Source organism: Molossus molossus, unplaced genomic scaffold (genome assembly GCF_014108415.1).
Source record: "Molossus molossus isolate mMolMol1 unplaced genomic scaffold, mMolMol1.p scaffold_m16_p_3, whole genome shotgun sequence".
Classification (NCBI taxonomy): domain Eukaryota; kingdom Metazoa; phylum Chordata; class Mammalia; order Chiroptera; family Molossidae; genus Molossus; species Molossus molossus.
In genome coordinates, this window is record NW_023425366.1 from 128,267,983 (window position 1) to 128,285,027 (window position 17,045).

The following is a 17,045-nucleotide window of genomic DNA, read 5'->3' on the forward strand; positions in this document are numbered from 1 at the left end:
GCCTTGAAGATACCTCAGAGGCTGGGCAGCCTGAGGCCAGACCTGGAGCACAGGTGTGCCGCGAGCCAAGTGCATGCCATTCTCGGAATACAGGAGGAAAAGGAGATTCTCACGTATTTAATGTATATAAAGACAGGGGAAGGACAGTCCTGAACCCAACAGCAATATTCTATACATATGGTGGGGTTGGGAGGGAAGGGAAGGGGCCACAGACCCCACACCCGAAGTGTACAAAAATAACTTACACAGCAGCCCCCTGCAAAGAGCAGCCCGTGAGAGCGGACCGGAACGCGCCTCGGTGCGGGGGAGGGCGCACCAGTTCCGGGGGCAGGCCTACGAGGAGGCCTTGTGGCGGTTGGTGGCCGAGTGCGAGCTCAGCAGCTTGTCCACCATGGTGCGGGCGTACCGCAGCCGGCTGGCCAGCTCCTTGGAGCAGCCGTACTCCTCCAGGAGGCTCAGGCGGTACGTGCGGAAGTCCCGCTTCTCGTTGATGTAAGTCACGGCAGCCATCAGCGGGCACAGGATGAGCTTGGTGTGGTCCTACGAGGAAAGGAGGAGGGAAGAGGACGGACAGACAGGATCAGTGGACTGAAGGTCTAGGTGCTAGTGCATGTGGGGGAGCAGAAGGGAGACAGCCCGGCTGGTTGGGGGGCCTGACCCCACTCCCTCCCTACTGCCAAGGACAGGCCAGACGCTCCCCCTCCGCAGCCTGGCTCACCTGGAAGAAGTTGATCTGCACACAGCCATTACTGAGGTGCAGGATGATGGCACTGCGGGTGCGGAACCAGGTACGCAGGTAGGGCAGCCGGGCCAGCTCATCACCTTCCCGTGGCGTGATATTGGCCCCTGCCTTCAGCAAGTGTTCGCTCATGTAGTTTCGGAAATACTTAAGGAGGGTGACCTAGTTGGAAAGTCAGGGAGTCCAGTCAGGGCGCAGCCCGGGCACAGCACTCCCTCCCAGCGGCACCGGGCCACACGGCCAGCCAGCACGCACCTTCTTTGTCAAGGAGCTGGGGTGGGAGTTCACGGTGAGGTAGGACTCGGTGCCGTCACGCTCTATGTACTGCAGGCTGTCACCGTCGTTGTAGAGGATGAGGCGTGTCCAGTCATTGAAGAGCACCCCCACGCTGTTGTCACACAGTTGATATCCTAGTGGTAGTGGGGCAAGACCTCAGAAAGGGGAGCAGGGAGCAGGGGGACATTGGGGGCTGGCACTGGGAGGTCTGGGATGGGAGAGCTGACAGAGGACCTGGCAGCCAGAAAAGGCAAGAGCCTGTAACAAGGCAAAGGGTCACAAGGTCATACCGGGGCCACCTACCCACTCTGGGAGAAACCTACCAAGGCCGTACTTGTCCGAATAGTCCACCCACTTGCTGACCCAGAAGATAGGGATGCAGGCGGGATCCTCAGCCTCCTCTGGGATGGAAACAGACAGACGATCGGTCAGAACCAGCCTCTTCCCCTCAGGTAGCCCACACTGGGGACGCTTAATGGGTACCCCATCTGGGCTCAGTCAAGAGGCCTGGGGCCCCAAAGAGCAAAGCAAGGCCTCTGCTGCCAAAAAGTTCAGACAGGACAGACATGTAAGCAGAACGTCACGGTGCGGAGCACCAAGCTCCCCTCATCCAGTCAACTGACCGTTTGACCACAGGCCTACGTGGGGGCACAGTGAGCAGGGACAGACCCAGCCTTCGCGGACTTGCGTTCTAGTCGCAAGGACAGACACCAGTCAAACTATTTAAGCTCTTCCATCCTGGAGAGTCAGTGGCTGACGTTATCTAGCGTTCCAGTTTTAAGTGATTAAAATGTTGTGAGAAGAGAGACAATTCCAAATACATCAAATGTTATGCACAGTGACAGCAATAACACCTTCTTTTTTAAATACAGAAAACCAATATGGAGACTTAAGAACAGGTCAGGTAAGGGGGTGGCAAGTGCTAGGAGCTGGGCCGGGGAAGGCACGTGAAAGGGGACACCAGAGCCGACACTGGAAAACTGAGTGTGTGAGCCACGCAGGTATCTGCAGGAAGACTGTTCCAGAAGGGACAGTGTGAGCAAAGCCCCGAGGCTGGAGCACGACCGGCTGTTATTTCAACCGTCTTAAAGGCTAACCAGGAACTCACTGACAGAACAGTGTGTGGACAGGTGCCAAGGCAGCAGTGAGGTGCTGGAAGATGGGCATTTGTGCAGACAGAACACCTGAGGCAGAAAAAGGAAGGGGCCAGATCATGGAGGGTCTTGGACATCAGGCTAACTCACTGGGAATTTAATCTCCAGGAAACGGGGGAACTAAACACATTATGGAACAGGGGCCTGGACAAGGTAACACACTTCTCTGCCTTCTCAAGATGCCTCAAGCAACCCCCACTGCCCCCACCACTGCAGCGCCCACCTTGCCGCACCAGCCCCCGCTCCGAGGGCTTGGAGGCATTGACGCTGTGCAGCTGCTGCAGCATGTCACCAAGGTGGTAGTCAACAGCCTCACCGGTCTCCCGGACTGCTGCCTCCTCTTTTTCTTGGAGCCGTTCAGGCATGGGGTTCTCTGTACCTAGGACAAGATGAGATAGGGTCACTGGCTGGGCACAAAAGCAGCAGGTTTGGAGGAGTGTGGGACCCCCTGCCACAGCTGGTACTCTCCCCACTGAAAATCTCTCTTAGCTGCTACTGCTTTGGGTAAACTGAGTCAGTGCCAGGCTAAGAGAGCTCACACTCCAACAACAGGCACATGGTACTCACTGGCACCCCCAGCACCAGGCCACGCCCTTCAGGAAGGCTCACAGCCACACACAGAGTCGGACACTCAGAATTAAAAGCAACTTCAGTATCCAGGAAAATGGGAGGGTTCAGTACATCGCAGACCAGCAGGATGAACTAAGCAGCCATTTAATGAAAACATAAGATATTTCCCAACCTAAAGTTTGCTTTACATACTTATATATGATCAATAGCCCGAAAGATCTACACTGAAACTTTAACATTGGTTATATCCAAGTGTAGAAGCATGATTTTGTCTTATGCTCATCTGTCCAATTCTTTCCCCACCAATATGTGCTCATTCTCCTTGTGGAATATGAAATTCTTCTTTACAATACTTACAGATCAGAGTTTTCAGTTAAAAAAAAACTATGCTGCGATAAAGATTAAAGTATGAAATAATATTAAAACTCTAGCCAAAAAAGAGAGGAAAATGTGGACTAAATAAAAATAAATATAGGCAAACATTACTATTGAAAATGGATGATGAATGCATGGGGGTTCATCATACATTTCTCTCTACTTTTGGGTAAGTTTGAAAATTTCCAGTATAAGAAGTTTTTAAAATATGTTTCATGACCAAAAATTAAAGCCAAAAGAAGAAGAAAAAAAGCCATCCTTAAAATAACACTAAGACATGATAGCCCGAAGAAAGCCTAGCATGCGTGCAGACTGACGCCATGAAGTGAACCGTACACGGGACGAGCACCAGCTCCTCCTCTCAGAAGAGGCCCGAAGGACAGATGTGGGAGGAGCCGGAGGGAGAAGCATCACGGTCAGAACACCATGGTAACAACTGCCAAAGGCAAGATCCACATGAGTGCTAGCACCAGTGGGCGGAAATCTGAGGAGAAACAGGACAGTCTCAAAACCTCTCCCAGCAAGACGCGTTTTAATTACAAAGGGAAAAATAATCGCGACGCTGCAGAGGAGAAGCCCATCAGACACCACCGTGACCAAGTAATCAAGACTGACATCACTAATAAAAGGAATGTCAAAAATTAACAGCAAAAGAAAATTAAGTAATCCTTAAAATAACAGTATTGGATTATAATGAAAACAAATGCACTTATATATCAAATTGGTATATATTAAGTTGATGCTATATCCACACAGTGCAAAAGTATTTCAAGTGACTTTTTTTACACTGTATTATTTTAAGTGAAATATATTTCAAGGACAAATAGAACTGCAAGAAAATAAAACAGCATTTAATAAAAGGAACTAGTTTGCCCAGCCAGTGTGGCTCAGTGGATTGAGCATGTCTCAGGGACTGAGAGGTCCTGGGTCCATTCCCAGTCAGGACACATGCCAGGTTGCGGGCTTAATCCCCAGTAGGGGGCGTGCAGGAGGCAGCCAATCGATGTTTCTTTCTATCTCTTCCTTCCTCTCTCTCTAAAAAATCAATAAAAACATATTTTAAAAAAATTTTTTTGAAAGGAACTAATTTGCCCTGACCAGTTTGGCTGAGCGGTTAGCGAGTCGGTCTGCAGACTGAATGAAGAGTCATGGCTTCGACTGCCAGTCAGGAGCACATACCTGAGTTGCAGGTTCGATCCCCAGCCGTGGTCGGGGTTGTTCAGGAGGCAATTAATCAATATGTCTCTCTCACATCGATGTCTCTCTCTGCCCACCCCCTCCCACTCTATCTGAAAAAAATAACCAATGGAAAAATATCCTCAGGTGAGGATTTAAAGTAATTTTTTAAATAAAAATAGTTTATATATTAAAAAATATATGTACATATATTAATGTCGGGAAATAAGATTTTCGGTTTAAGAGAAAAGAAATACAAACATAAAATCAAAGAAGTAAAAATCGTACAACACTGTATGTGAATCACTTATAAATTACCAAAAGAAAAGCAGTAACTTCACAGTAGAGACAAAGATTGCTCTAAAACAGTGGTTTTCAACCTTCCTAATGCCGCGACCCTTTAATACAATTCCTCATGTTGTGGTGACTCCCAACCATAAAATAGTTTTCGTTGCTACTTCATAACTGTAATTTTGCTGGTTAAGAATCGCATCGGAAATATGTGTTTTCTGATGGTCTTAGGCGACCTCTGTGAAAGGGTCGTGACCCACAGGTTGAGAACCGCTGCTCTAAAAGACTGTATCAACATTAAATTTCCTGAACTTGATAACTGCCATGTGCTGTGGTTTTGTACCAGAATCTTTGTTTGGGGAAACATACACTGAAGTATTAAGGTGTAAAGGACAGGATATATACAACTTACAAGTAGTTCAGAAGAAAGAGAGGGAGGGACAGAACTGATGAAGCAAATGTGAAAAAAAATGTGAACTGTGGACCTGGGTAAAGTGGATATAGGGGCTTTTGTCTATTCTTATACCTTTTCCTATGTTTGAAATATAACAAGTTAAATAAAATGCTGAAAAAATGTGAATGGAAGTCTCACCATAAACTCAAGCTGCCACCCCACCCCCTGCCCAAATTATGTATTTCCTAATTCTGTCCCTAAAGAGACCTAGAAGCAGTATTAACCTAAGCAGTGGCATGTGGTTTTATAAGGTACCCATCCTTCTAGAGAGAGACACCCTGCAGTTTGTGGGGTAAAATGGTAAGGTGTCTGTGCCCAACTTGGAAAACTTCGAAGGAACTAGAGGGAGATGAAGCACGTGCGACAAAGCCGTGGCGGCCAGAGCCTGGCGGGCGCAAGGAGCCCGCTGCCCTCAGTTCTCTGTGGATATCTGAACACTTTCTTATTTTTCTCAATGAACCACAAAAGAGTGATGTTTAGAACTTTTCAAATAAGAATTTTTCAGGTGGTGTTCAGTCCTCTTTCTGGGCCTGCTAGGTGTGACTCAGCCGTGTGAGGTCGTCCTTCCTGACAGGGCTGAGGGGAAGACAGGGCCATGGGCTCAGGGCCTGGGCCCTTCCACTGCACCCCCGAGCCCTGGGCCATCTACACACATCTGAAGCCTGGGTCTTTGTGGGGGTCTGTTGTCTACCCAGACTTTGACTTACCTTTGTTGAGGACTGAGAGAGGCTTCCGGTTGCTGGAGTCCAGGCTGCTGGGAGCAATGGAAAACCTGGGAGGGATGGTGAGGCAGGTGATGGGCAGGCGGGCGGGGATGTAGCCAGAGGTAAAAAACTCATCGTGGAGCAGCTCGTGGATGGTGGGGCGGGCAGTGGGGTCAGGCTGAAGCATCTTCTGGATGAGGGAGGCAGCCACCGGGTTGATGTGCTGGAGCAGAGGACAGCCGTAAGCGGGCATGCCGGGGCCCACATGCCACCCCCGCACAGGAGCTGCAGGCCCCTCCCACACAGCACCCCACCCCCGTACCAAACAGGCCACAGTCAAGGCCAAGCACCCCACTAACAGCTTTGCAGAGTTGACAAGTGTCAGACTAAGTTGTAAGAATGGTTATTTCTCCTTCCTCTTAAAATTCAGATTGATTTGAGGCTGCAGTGTCCCCGAGTTTGCACTCGCGTAGCTCAAGCTGCTCACCCCTAGGGTAGACCTTGAGAGCACTGGCTTTGGGTCAGAGAGACCTGGCTGAAGCCCCAGTTCTGCCCTTTACACCAGCTGTGACAATTGTCTTCACCTATAAAATGGGGACACAGCACCAAGCCAGGAGCTGTGGTAAGAAGGCTCCCTAGGATATAACCTCGCACGTGTCACACGCGTATGTCACAGCCTGGCATGAGCTCCACACTCACCGTGTGCCAGGAAACTCTCCTAGCACACCCTACATGTTCACGCATTTAACCCTCACAACAACATCTAAGGGGTGGAGATCTGTTATCACCCCTCTTACAAATGAGGAAACTGAGGCACAGAGAGGTTAAGTGCCTAAGAATACACACCTAATGAGTGGTAGAGCCAGCACCCACACGGACTGTCTAGCTGGCTCAAGGACCCACACTCCGAACACTCCATGCTGTGTCCATCCAACAGATAACTGACCCTTTAGGACTGTCTGTCCTTAGGGGCACAGGGCTCCTGGCTGCACACAAGGCAAGAACACCAAACAGGGAAGCGGCCATGTGCCAGGTGGCTGTGATGATGCACACACTTTGAACTCAGTGACCCACGACTGAGCAGCCCGCGTGCAGGGCACTGTGCGAGGTGCTGCAGAGGCAGCGGCTCCATTCCACAGACGGGGACCCCACTTCAGAAGACCCAGGCCATTTGCCCACCTGTATCAAGACAGTCCGTCCACCGCCAAAGCTTAAGCAGCACTTGTCCTTCTGCTCCCTACCCCCTTCCCATATTTTCATTGTTTTGCTTTTTACGCATTTTTTGTGTTACCTACCCAACCTATGAAATCTACAAACTCTCTGCATGGAAAAAATACTTGTGAGTATTTATGTCCAGTCCCGTATGCAGTTTCAGACTCGGACCCTCTAAGGCCCTGAGGCTACCCAGGTGTGGGATTGACCTATCTCTGTGTCCCCAGGTTCTAGCTGGGCTCAGTAAATAGCTTTGGGGGTGAGAGGGGAAGAAAATATAATACATTTAAACTTCGAGAGTTTTTAGTTACCTTGGGAATACTGTACTCATTCTTCTTGATCCGGAGGTAGGTCTCTTTTAAGCAAGATGTCTCAAAAGGTGGTTTGCCCACTAACAAGGTGTACCTGTAGGCACAAGGTGGGATTTAGCTCAAGGCTCTCGGCCAAAATGTAGATGCGGGAGGAATCATCTCAGGGCCAGAACAAAGGCCAGGCACCCTCTAGGCACTCTGTCCCTGAGCAGCCCAATGAGCAGCCCCAGGAACCAGGACACGAGCAGAGAAAGCCCTTACTAGATAATAGGTGATGAGACCAGGATTCTCCTAGGTCAGTGATTTTTCACCAAAAGCCTGCAGGGCCCCAGAGGCCCCCAGCTGACAACAGAACAAGTCAAAATGGGAGCTACCCACTCCTGCAGAGGCAGCTCTACATTTCATAGCTCTGTGCTAAAAGCCTGAAGTTCCATCTGGAATAGCTCCACTGAGAAGTACGGAGGCCGCCATTGCCACAGCGCATTCCTAACTCCAGTACTCAGGCCAGCAACGACGGTAACACCTGAAAAGGCCCTCTGCCCACACCCAGCTCTGAGGGCCTTGACTGGACAGACCACAGGGGACCTCCTCCTGCTCTAACTCCCGGCCTAAGTCCTCCCACCCAGTGCTGCCTTCTAGATCAGTGGTTCTGAAACTCGCGCATGAGAATCAGCCAGGGACCTAGTTAAAATCCGGATTCCGATTCATAGCCTACATTTCTAGTAGGTTCCTGGTAATGGTGTTACGGGTCTGTGGACTGAACTGAGTAGCAAGGGGCCCGGGCTGCAGAAATCCTACAGCATACACCAATGACAAGAGGTAGGGAAATTAGTCTTTGATTTGGGGTATTCTGTCCTCTGGAGAAGTCTTTTCATAAGCAAATCAGTGCACAGGTGAGATTGCCAAAAGAGCCCATGCAGGAGGCAGCGCGAGGGACCAGGGGTCTCCCAACTTACATGATGCACCCAATGGACCACACATCCACCTCAAAACTGTGCCCTTTCTTGCTCAGCACCTCAGGAGCTATGTAATTAGGAGTTCCGCACAGGGTCTTCTTCCGTTCCCCATCATATTCGATTTTGGTTGCCAGTCCAAAATCCCCTGGGACAGAGGGAGGAAGGGGAGGTACTCAGATGCTAGTTTCTGTCATCTGTCAATGCAGACTACTGATTTTGTGATTCAGGTATGACCACAAGAACCAGGGTCACCTGACCCCTCAAGCTCTAGTCCTTGTATGCAGCAAGGCCTACCCAGGGTGCTGATTCACAATAGGGGGTATGCAGGAGGCAGCCAATCAATGTCTCGCTCTCCCATAGATGTTTCTTTCTCCCCCTCTCCCCACCTCCCTTCTCTAAAAACCAATTAAATGCCCTGGCTGGTGTGGCTCAGTGGTTGAGCATCGACCCCTGCTCCAAGAGGTTGCCAGTTCCATTCCAGGTCAGGGCAGGTGCCCAGGTTGTGGCCCAATCCCCAGTGGGGGGCATGCAGGAGGTGGCTGATCGATGCTCTCTCTCATCAATGTTTCTAGCTCTCTCTCCCTCTCCCTTCCTTTCTCTCTAAGATCAATAAAGAAACCAAATAAAAATTAATCAAGTTACCATATGGCCCAGCAATCCCTCTTCTGGGTATCGACTCCTCAAATTTGAAAACACTTATTTTTAAAGACACATGTACCCCTATGCTCACTGCAGCATTATTCACAGTAGCCAAGACATGGAAACAACCTAAGTGTCTTTCGATGGATAACTGAATAAAGGTGTGGTATATATATACTCAGTCATAAAAATAGACGAAATACTGCCATTTGCAACAATATGGATGAATCTTGAGTATCATGTTAAGTAAAATAAGTCGAACAGAAAATGACAAGAACCATATTTCACTCATGCGGGATACAAAATAGAAAGCAACAAATGGACAAACAAAAAAAAACTCAAGAGGCACAACAGTATGGTGGTTACCAGGGGGGAAGGGAAACGGGGAGCGGATGAAAAGTAAAGCGGGTCAGTGATGGAAGGAGACCAGACTCTGGGTGGGTACATAATGCACTGTACAAACGACTTACTACAGAACTGTACACTGAAACATACAGGTAGGAATCAACAGCCCAGACTTCCTCCCACCTTCTTCCTTCCCAATCTCCTTCCTATTTCCCCTCTCCCAGTCTCCTCTTTATTCCCACTTCTTTGTTGCATCAGGAACCCCTGCAGGCCCAGCACCTCACCTATTTTCACCTCTAGATCCTCGTTCAGGAAGAGGTTGCCTAGTTTGAGGTCCCGGTGAATGACCTGGTTTTGTTGCAGGTACTGGCAGCCAAGAACCACCTGCCGCAGATAGTAGCGGGCCTCCGGCTCAGTCAGCGCTTTCCTCCGTTTGTGTAGTTCCAGGAGAGACTGGGCAGGGGAAAAGAGGACGGAGGTGGAATGGGGGGGTTGGCACCGAGGTCCAAGGGTGGAGGCAGTATCTTTAGGTAAAGGCAGCCCAGGACCCTCACTCCCCACCCCCACCCCTGACTTTTCTTCTCCAGGACAACTAGGATCTGGGCTCTCCCATAAACGTGGCCACAACCGTTCACAGCAACCCCTTCTCCTATGGCTCCTTCCCATGCCCAGACCTGGATCGCTCCGTCAGCCCCACTCCCCAAGCTCAGAGTCCCCAGTATCCCCCTTCCGGGTCTTTTCGCAGCAGCAGATCCCTTTCCTGAACCGCCAAAGTCCGACTCCAACCACCCTCTCCCTGACCCAGCCCCAGCCCGGAAGCTCCAGGTCCAAGGCCCCTCTTCCCCCGGACTCCACCCTTAGTAACTCCGGAAGCCCTAGCGTCCATTACCAGGGTTCCCTTCCGACGACCCCCCCTCCCCGCCCCAAACCCGGCGTCCAGGAGCCAACTTCCCTAGCAGCAACAGGCCTCGGGCTTCCCTTAACCGGAACCCTCTCCCCCAGCAGCGCCAAGCTCTGCCTGGAGCTCTTCCGCCCCTACCGAGCCCGAGGTTCCCAGCACCTCCTCTCTAGCACCCCTTCTCCAGCAGCTCCAGGGCTGGGCGCCCACACCCCGGCCCCCGGGCAGCTCCGGCCCCCCAACAGCGACACTCACTCTCCGGCGGCAGAGCTCCAACACCACGAACACGAAGTCGTCGTCCTCGAAAAAGCCGTGGAAGCCCACGACATGCTGGTGGGCGAGGCTGCGGTGAATGGATATCTCCATGGCCATCTTGTCCTTCTGGTGCGGCTTGAGCAGCAGCGACTTCGGCACGATCTTGCCCGCGAACACCTCCTTCGTGTCCGTGTCGGAGATCTCGAAGCACTTGGCAAAGCCGCCCTTCCCCAGAAAGCGGCCCCGCAGATAGCGCCGCCGGCTGCGTGGGTCCACCAGGACCTCCGGGATCTCTTTCCCCGGCGGGGCGGCAGCTGGGGCCCCCGAAGCGGCAGCGCGGGGGCCCCCGGCTTTCCCTGGGTTGGCTGGTGCCCGCGCCAGCTTGCCTGCGGTTGGCGCCGCACTCATGCTCCCGGAGTTGCTCGGCGGTCTAGCAGGGTCTGGGAGAAGGTTTGACACCGCTCGGCTCCTCCTCGAATTCAAACGCGGCGCCGGGAACGTTACAAAGGCCTACGCGCCACTGATTGGCCGCGGGGATTTAAAATCCAAACCCGCCCGCCGCGCGGCACTCTGGGTGCGCTCGGCACCGCAGCCGCCTTTTAACCCTACACAGCTGGAGGGGCTTGGGGAGGGGGAGGGGGAGGGCTTGATTAACCGGACTCGGATTGTAGACACGTGGGGTGTCTGGGAAGGAGCCTTGGCGAGCGAGAGTTCCGGGTTTCTTCCTCTCTCCGCGGCCGGATTAGTACCTCCTCCAGGAAGCTTTTTCTTAAACCTCCCTCCACCCGGACCCTGCCTTCTAGAATATAAATTCAAAATAGAGACCCAGCAACGCCAAGAGGTAGCTTGGGGAGGCCTTAGAACCTGCCTCCCATGCCATCAGTTCTCTTCCGGGATATCCCCAATAAACTAAAATTTAAGTAAAAATAGGATGAATTTGCATCTTCATGGCAAGGTCCCTACTCTTGTTCAAATAACAGCTTACAGAGCAATGCTACTCAAAGTAAGGTCCAGGGACCACTACCATTACCATCATCTTGGAGCTTGTCAGAAAGGCATCTTTTCAGGCCCCGCTGCAGACCTCGAGTAGAATCTGCCTTTCAGCGTGACAGCCCAAGTGATTACTACACATACATACTCAAGTCTGAGAGGCTCCATACCAGAGCCGCCCACTGCACCAACAGAATGTTATCTACCCAGGGAAGCTGATTAGAGACTCAATGCCCAAGGCTTTAACTGGAGACTGGTTGCGCAGACACTCTCTGCCTAACACACACCAAATTCCAGATTCCCAGAAGGAAAGCAGATATTCAGCATAAAATACGTTTGCACGCGCAGTTTAGGCACAGTGAGCCACTCATTTAGTGAATGATGAGAAGCCTCTCCAGGTCCAAGTTCCCAGTTGCCAGCCAAGGGCCAGCCTTGCAAACAGGCCTTTTCAAAGCAAGCAATCTCAGACTTGCTTTATGAAATCTTTTCTACACAGTTGACCCCTTGGCCTTTGGCCCAGGCTTCTTTACAGCAGTGATTATCAGTAGGATCCCTACACAAGGTGAGACCAACCTGCAGGACTGACCTCAGCTATACCTATTAGGGATCCTGGATTTAGCTGTTAAAATAACTCTCCCGGCCAGTGTGGCTCAGTGATTGAGCGTCAACCCAAGCACCAAGAGGTCGCCGATTCTATTCCTGGTCAGGGCACATGCCCAGGTTGTGGGCCCAATGGGGAGCATGCAAGAGGCAGCCAATTGATGTTCTCTCTCATCTATGTTTCTATCTCTCTCTCCCTCTCCCTTCCTCCCTCTCTAAAATCAATAAAGAAAAGAAAATTTAAATAAAAATAAAATAAAATAACTCCCAGTAGCCATGAAAATGTATCTCCTTAGTGTCTGTCTGACAGATTTTTACCTGGCCCAAGGCATCAACTTAGGTACAACACAGCTGTGGCTTGTAAATTCAAGCTGAGCTGAAACCTTCCAGGGCTGGGCCAGTGTGGTGATGGGCACAGACCACAACCCCAGAGGAGCCATGTGGTCCCCTTGAAAATGAGTTTACAATGTGAGGGTACCCCAAACGGGACAGACATTGGTCAGGCAGTAGAGGTGATTAGTGCCCCCAGTGTAGATAGCCCCTACCATGGGACCTCCTGCCCCACAGCACCCTGGCTGGTATAAAAATCGTCCAGTCCTTGTTTCCTTCAGGCAGACTCCCCTGAAGGCTGCCTAAGGGGGAGTCTGCTCCAAACAGTGTTGCGTGTCTGCGGTACCAGTCTGCCCAGCTCAGGAGTGCGGACGACACCTGAAGGTGTTCTGACGGAGTGCGGGAGCCTCTGCCGCTGTCAGCCAGTGCTGCGGGGTGTGACCACAGGCTCAGCAGGCCAAACCCAAAGCACTGGCAGTGCGCAGGGAGGCAGCACTGGAAAGCTCCCAGGAAGAGTTCTGACAAACCAACATCACAAATGCCTTTCGCATCCCCGAGGCTCCCCGGATGCTAGGTTTTTGCTTTTTCTCCAGTTACAAAATCAGCATTCCCCACCATTCAGCAATCCTAACTTTTTTTTTTTTTTATCCTCACCCAAGGACATTTTTTTGTTTTTTGTTCAAATAGAGTGGGAGGGAGAGAGGAAGAGAGAGAGAGAAACATCGACGTGAAGGGACACATCGAGTGGCTGCCACCTGCACGACCCAACCAGGACCGGGGACAAACTGCAACCGAGGTACGTGCCCTTAGCGGGAACCAAACCCGGGTCTCAAACGCTGAGCCAAACTTTTTTTTTTAATGGTTCTTCAAACTGTTTTTTAAATTGTATAATGCACCATAGATATTATTCCATGCAACAGATGAAAACCTACTCCTGAAACATAGAGGGCTACAGTTGGATATAACAAGACTTACACCTAAAGCAAAGTATAAGCATAAGGTTGAAGCCCTGAGTCTGGTAAACTGCATAAAAGGATCGTCTTCAAAGTTCCCTTGTGGGGCCTGCAGCCATCCCTGAGTTCTCTTGGGCCCCTTGGGTGGAAGGGGTCCTGTAAACTTTTTTGCATCCAAAAAAATACCCCAATTTGTCTGGTTTTCTTCACCTCATCCTCTACCCTAGCCATCTCATCTAATTCTCTTACCTCCTCATTGCTCAAATGCATATCGTGTATGGCCTCTTTGTACCCCTTCAGGCACTGAGCCAGCCCCTTGTTAATTTTTTTATTTTGGCTTTTCTGGGTACATCCTCCTGAGCGGGGCACTTTCCGGTAGCCCTTGGTCTGATGGTGGGTCTTCCTTCTTTTCTTTTGGTTTTCCCTCATCTCCTGCCTCTCCCTTGCTCTCTTTCCCTTCTTCTAACTTTTTGTTGTCTTCCAGAGTCCAAGGTACTTCTGGCTTTGCAGCATTCTAAGGCTGTTTTCCTTCTTTCCCTGATTCTCAGGCATTCCTTCATTTTCACTGCCGAGTTTTTCCCTGTTGACATGTCCCCTCCTTTTCCTGTCCTGTGGAAATTCTGGACAGGTTCCTCCCTTTCTAGCCCAGCCCAGTGCTGAGAACAAAGACATACACTTTTTCCTTTCAGTGCCCTTTCCTGCTGGCCCACTCATGTTCCTCAGGCAGCTAGGCCCTCGCACTGACCTGGAAGAACCTGGAGCAACATCAGGAGTTTACAGATGGCTCAGGGTCCCACTACAGCGAAGGAGATACATTTTTCGATCACCTTTTACTCTCATCCAGCCCTTCCATCTGGAAGGACTGTACTAAAGAGGCATAATAAAAGCACTTAACCAGAAAGACATAGTCAGGAACTGGTCAGGATGTGTTACGAGCTGAGTTGTCTTCTCCCAAAATTCATATGCTGAAGCCCTAACCCTCAGTACCTCAGAATATGACTGGATTTGGAAAGAAGGCCTTTAAAGAGGTGATTAGGGCCCTGGCTGGTTTGGCTCAGAGGTTAGAGTGTCGGCCTGCGGTCCGGAGAGACCCAGGTTCGGTTCCCACTAAGGGCGCATACCTCGGTTGCAGTTTGTCCCCGGCCCTGGTTGTGTCGTGTGGGTGGCAGCCACTCGATGTGTCCCTTTCATGTCGATGTTTCTCTCTCTCTCTCTCTCTCTCTCTCTCCCCCCCCACCCTCCCTCCCTGCCACTCTATCTAAACAAAAAATGGAAAAATGTCCGCGGTGAGGATAAAAAAGAAAAGAGGTGATTAGGGTAAAATGGGGTCATTCAGGTGGGCCCTAACCCAATAGGACAAGTTTCCTTGTAAGAGGAGATTAGATTAGGACATAGGCACACAGATAGAGGGGTGACCATGTGCAGACACAGCAAGGAGGGGCCTAGGAGAAACCAACCCTGCCAACAGCTTGATCTTGGACCTCTGACCCCCAGAACTGTGAGGAAATAAATCTGTTGTTTAAGCTACTCAGTTTGTGGTATTTAATGGCAGACCTAGCAGATTAATAAGAGGACAAAATCCTGAATTTTCAAAAATTTCAGAAAGGGTCTACATAACCTTGTACCCCTTTTATCCACAGAGCAGTGTAGGAAAATTTAATCCCTTTCTTTTTTTTTTTTATCCTCACCCAAGGACATTTTTTGTTCAGGTAGAATGGGAGGGAGAGAGAGGAAGAGAGAGAGAGAGAGAGAAACATCGACGTGAAGGGACACATCGAGTGGCTGCCACCCGCACGACCGACCAGGGCCGGGGACAAACTGCAACCAAGGTACATGCCCTTAGCGGGAACCGAACCCGGGTCTCTCAGGACCGCAGGCTGATGCTCTAACCGCTGAGCCAAACCGGCCAGGGCAAATTTAATCCCTTTCTAGCGATAGCTACATTTGAATAATCAACCTACCCTACTAAGGTGTCAGTACCGGGGAAAGTGAGAAGGCAGAGTCAGGCTATCAGCCCATTGTGACAAGTTGCAGCAATCCAGAAGGCTGACCAGCGCAATAACCCCCAAGGAGGCCCAGAGGCTGATCTGTCAAAGCACCCAGAGAGGTCACACTCCCTGTAATGTGTCCTCCCACAACGGGCAACTGTGGCCAGGATCACAAGTCAGGATGCAATTAGCCTTTGATCAGAGATAAGAGCTGATCAGCAACTTGATTTTAGATGGTCCCATCAGAAAGCAGGCCCTTTTCTATGGCATTTGTACATGACCCAGATGGTCCAGCCAGCATCCGTGATGCACATTTTCATAATTCAGAGCTCAACTGATGGGATCCTAAGTCTCCAGTGGTCCCGAGATCTAAGTCCTGTTCATGGAGCCTGTGTTTGCTTTCAGTCCGGCACAGCTCCTGCTGAGGCTGAAAAGGTACACAGCAACCAGTCTGTTTTCAGCTTCTGGTCAGGTCCCAGCAGTCAGGATCAGTGGATGTGGGATTCCAAATGAGCCAGCTGCTTTTCTTCGACAGCAGCAACGGCTCGCTGCAGTGCCAGATAGCCATGGTCCAAGTCCAAGTGACAAACACGGCCTCCTTTTTATCCTGTTCATCTTAGAGTCCAAATTGACCCACTCAAAAGGATGCACATTAAACTGAACAGTCAGCAGCCAATATGGGTCAGACATCTGATTTCAGCAAGGGCTCATTACCAATTTAACTGCCTTTCAAATTCCAAATGTGTATTTCCATGCAGAGATTGCCTCTCTTTTCATGTTGTCTCCCTCTTTCTAGAGGCTCCAACAGATACAAATCATAGCAACAGTCATCAGTTATGGAGATTTGTTCTGGTTCCAATACCCAAAGAATTTAAATTCTAATTTACTGGTGGCAAAAAGCAAGAAAGTTGTACCCCACCAACACCTTCTTAATTTTATTGTATCTTTCTTTGATTGGGATGATCCCTCTAGCATTTATGAAATTATAAGCATATAACACTTTAAATCATCTTTATCATGTATCCAGATACCACAGCTACAAAAATACAATGCCATTTTTTAAAAAACTTTCCCTTTTTTCTCACTGCTAATTTACTCAAACCCCTAGCAGAAAATTCAGCATTTACAGAGCTATCACTGCAGGCCTGCAACCTTAACTCTTTTCTGTACAGGCCTTGACCTGTAACAACTCTCCAAAGGTAGCTATCTACTATCATAAAGCCAGAGTTTTAAGCAATGGACTCAATCAATAAAAACAAGTGAGAGTTTTCCATTCATACATTCGAAGGTCATTGAGCACCCACTGCATGTCTGTTTGATTTATTCCATTTAGAAACACTAAAAATTAATCAAGTATTGAAGAAACTTCCTCTAATTCCCTTTCATTCTTTTTTTTTTCCCCTTCACCTGAGGATATTTTTCCATTTATCTTCAAATAGAGTGGGAGGGAGGGAGAGAGAGAGACAAAAACATCAATGTGAGAGAAACACATCAACTGGGCCAGGGACAAACCACAACTGAGGTGCATGGCCTTGGCCGGAATCGAACCCACAACTCTTTGCTCCACGGGCAGACGCTCTAACTGCTGAGCCAAACCGGCCAGGGCCCTTTCATTCTTTACCAGCTATTTTCATTTCCCTTCTAATCCTTGCGCATGTGGAGTTTCAATTTCATAGAGATGCACTGATGCCCTGTTAATACAATCTATCTGCATAGTGTCAGTAATAATACTCTAACAGTGAGCCATTATTGAGCATCTACTGTATGCCACACATGGGGCTAAGCTTTACAGAAGTGATCTCATTTAATCCTCACAAAGACCCCAGGAG

The 17,045-nt window shown here is 49.9% G+C and overlaps 1 protein-coding gene and 1 pseudogene across 1 annotated transcript; both read right to left on the reverse strand.

The window, feature by feature from the left end:
* Window positions 1–113: 113 nt before the first annotated feature.
* PLK1 (polo like kinase 1) lies at window positions 114–10,849 on the reverse strand. Its single transcript, XM_036280641.1, has 10 exons — window positions 10,356–10,849; window positions 9,487–9,655; window positions 8,219–8,363; window positions 7,263–7,356; window positions 5,743–5,962; window positions 2,393–2,548; window positions 1,339–1,416; window positions 995–1,149; window positions 719–901; window positions 114–540 (listed from the first exon to the last, which is right to left on the reverse strand). Exons 1-10 carry the CDS (start codon window positions 10,761–10,763, stop codon window positions 334–336), a joined length of 1,815 nt encoding a protein of 604 aa, XP_036136534.1. The 5' UTR covers window positions 10,764–10,849; the 3' UTR covers window positions 114–333.
* A 385-nt stretch (window positions 10,850–11,234) lies between these two features.
* LOC118642178 lies at window positions 11,235–13,942 on the reverse strand (annotated as a pseudogene).
* Between the last annotated feature and the right edge of the window lie 3,103 nt (window positions 13,943–17,045).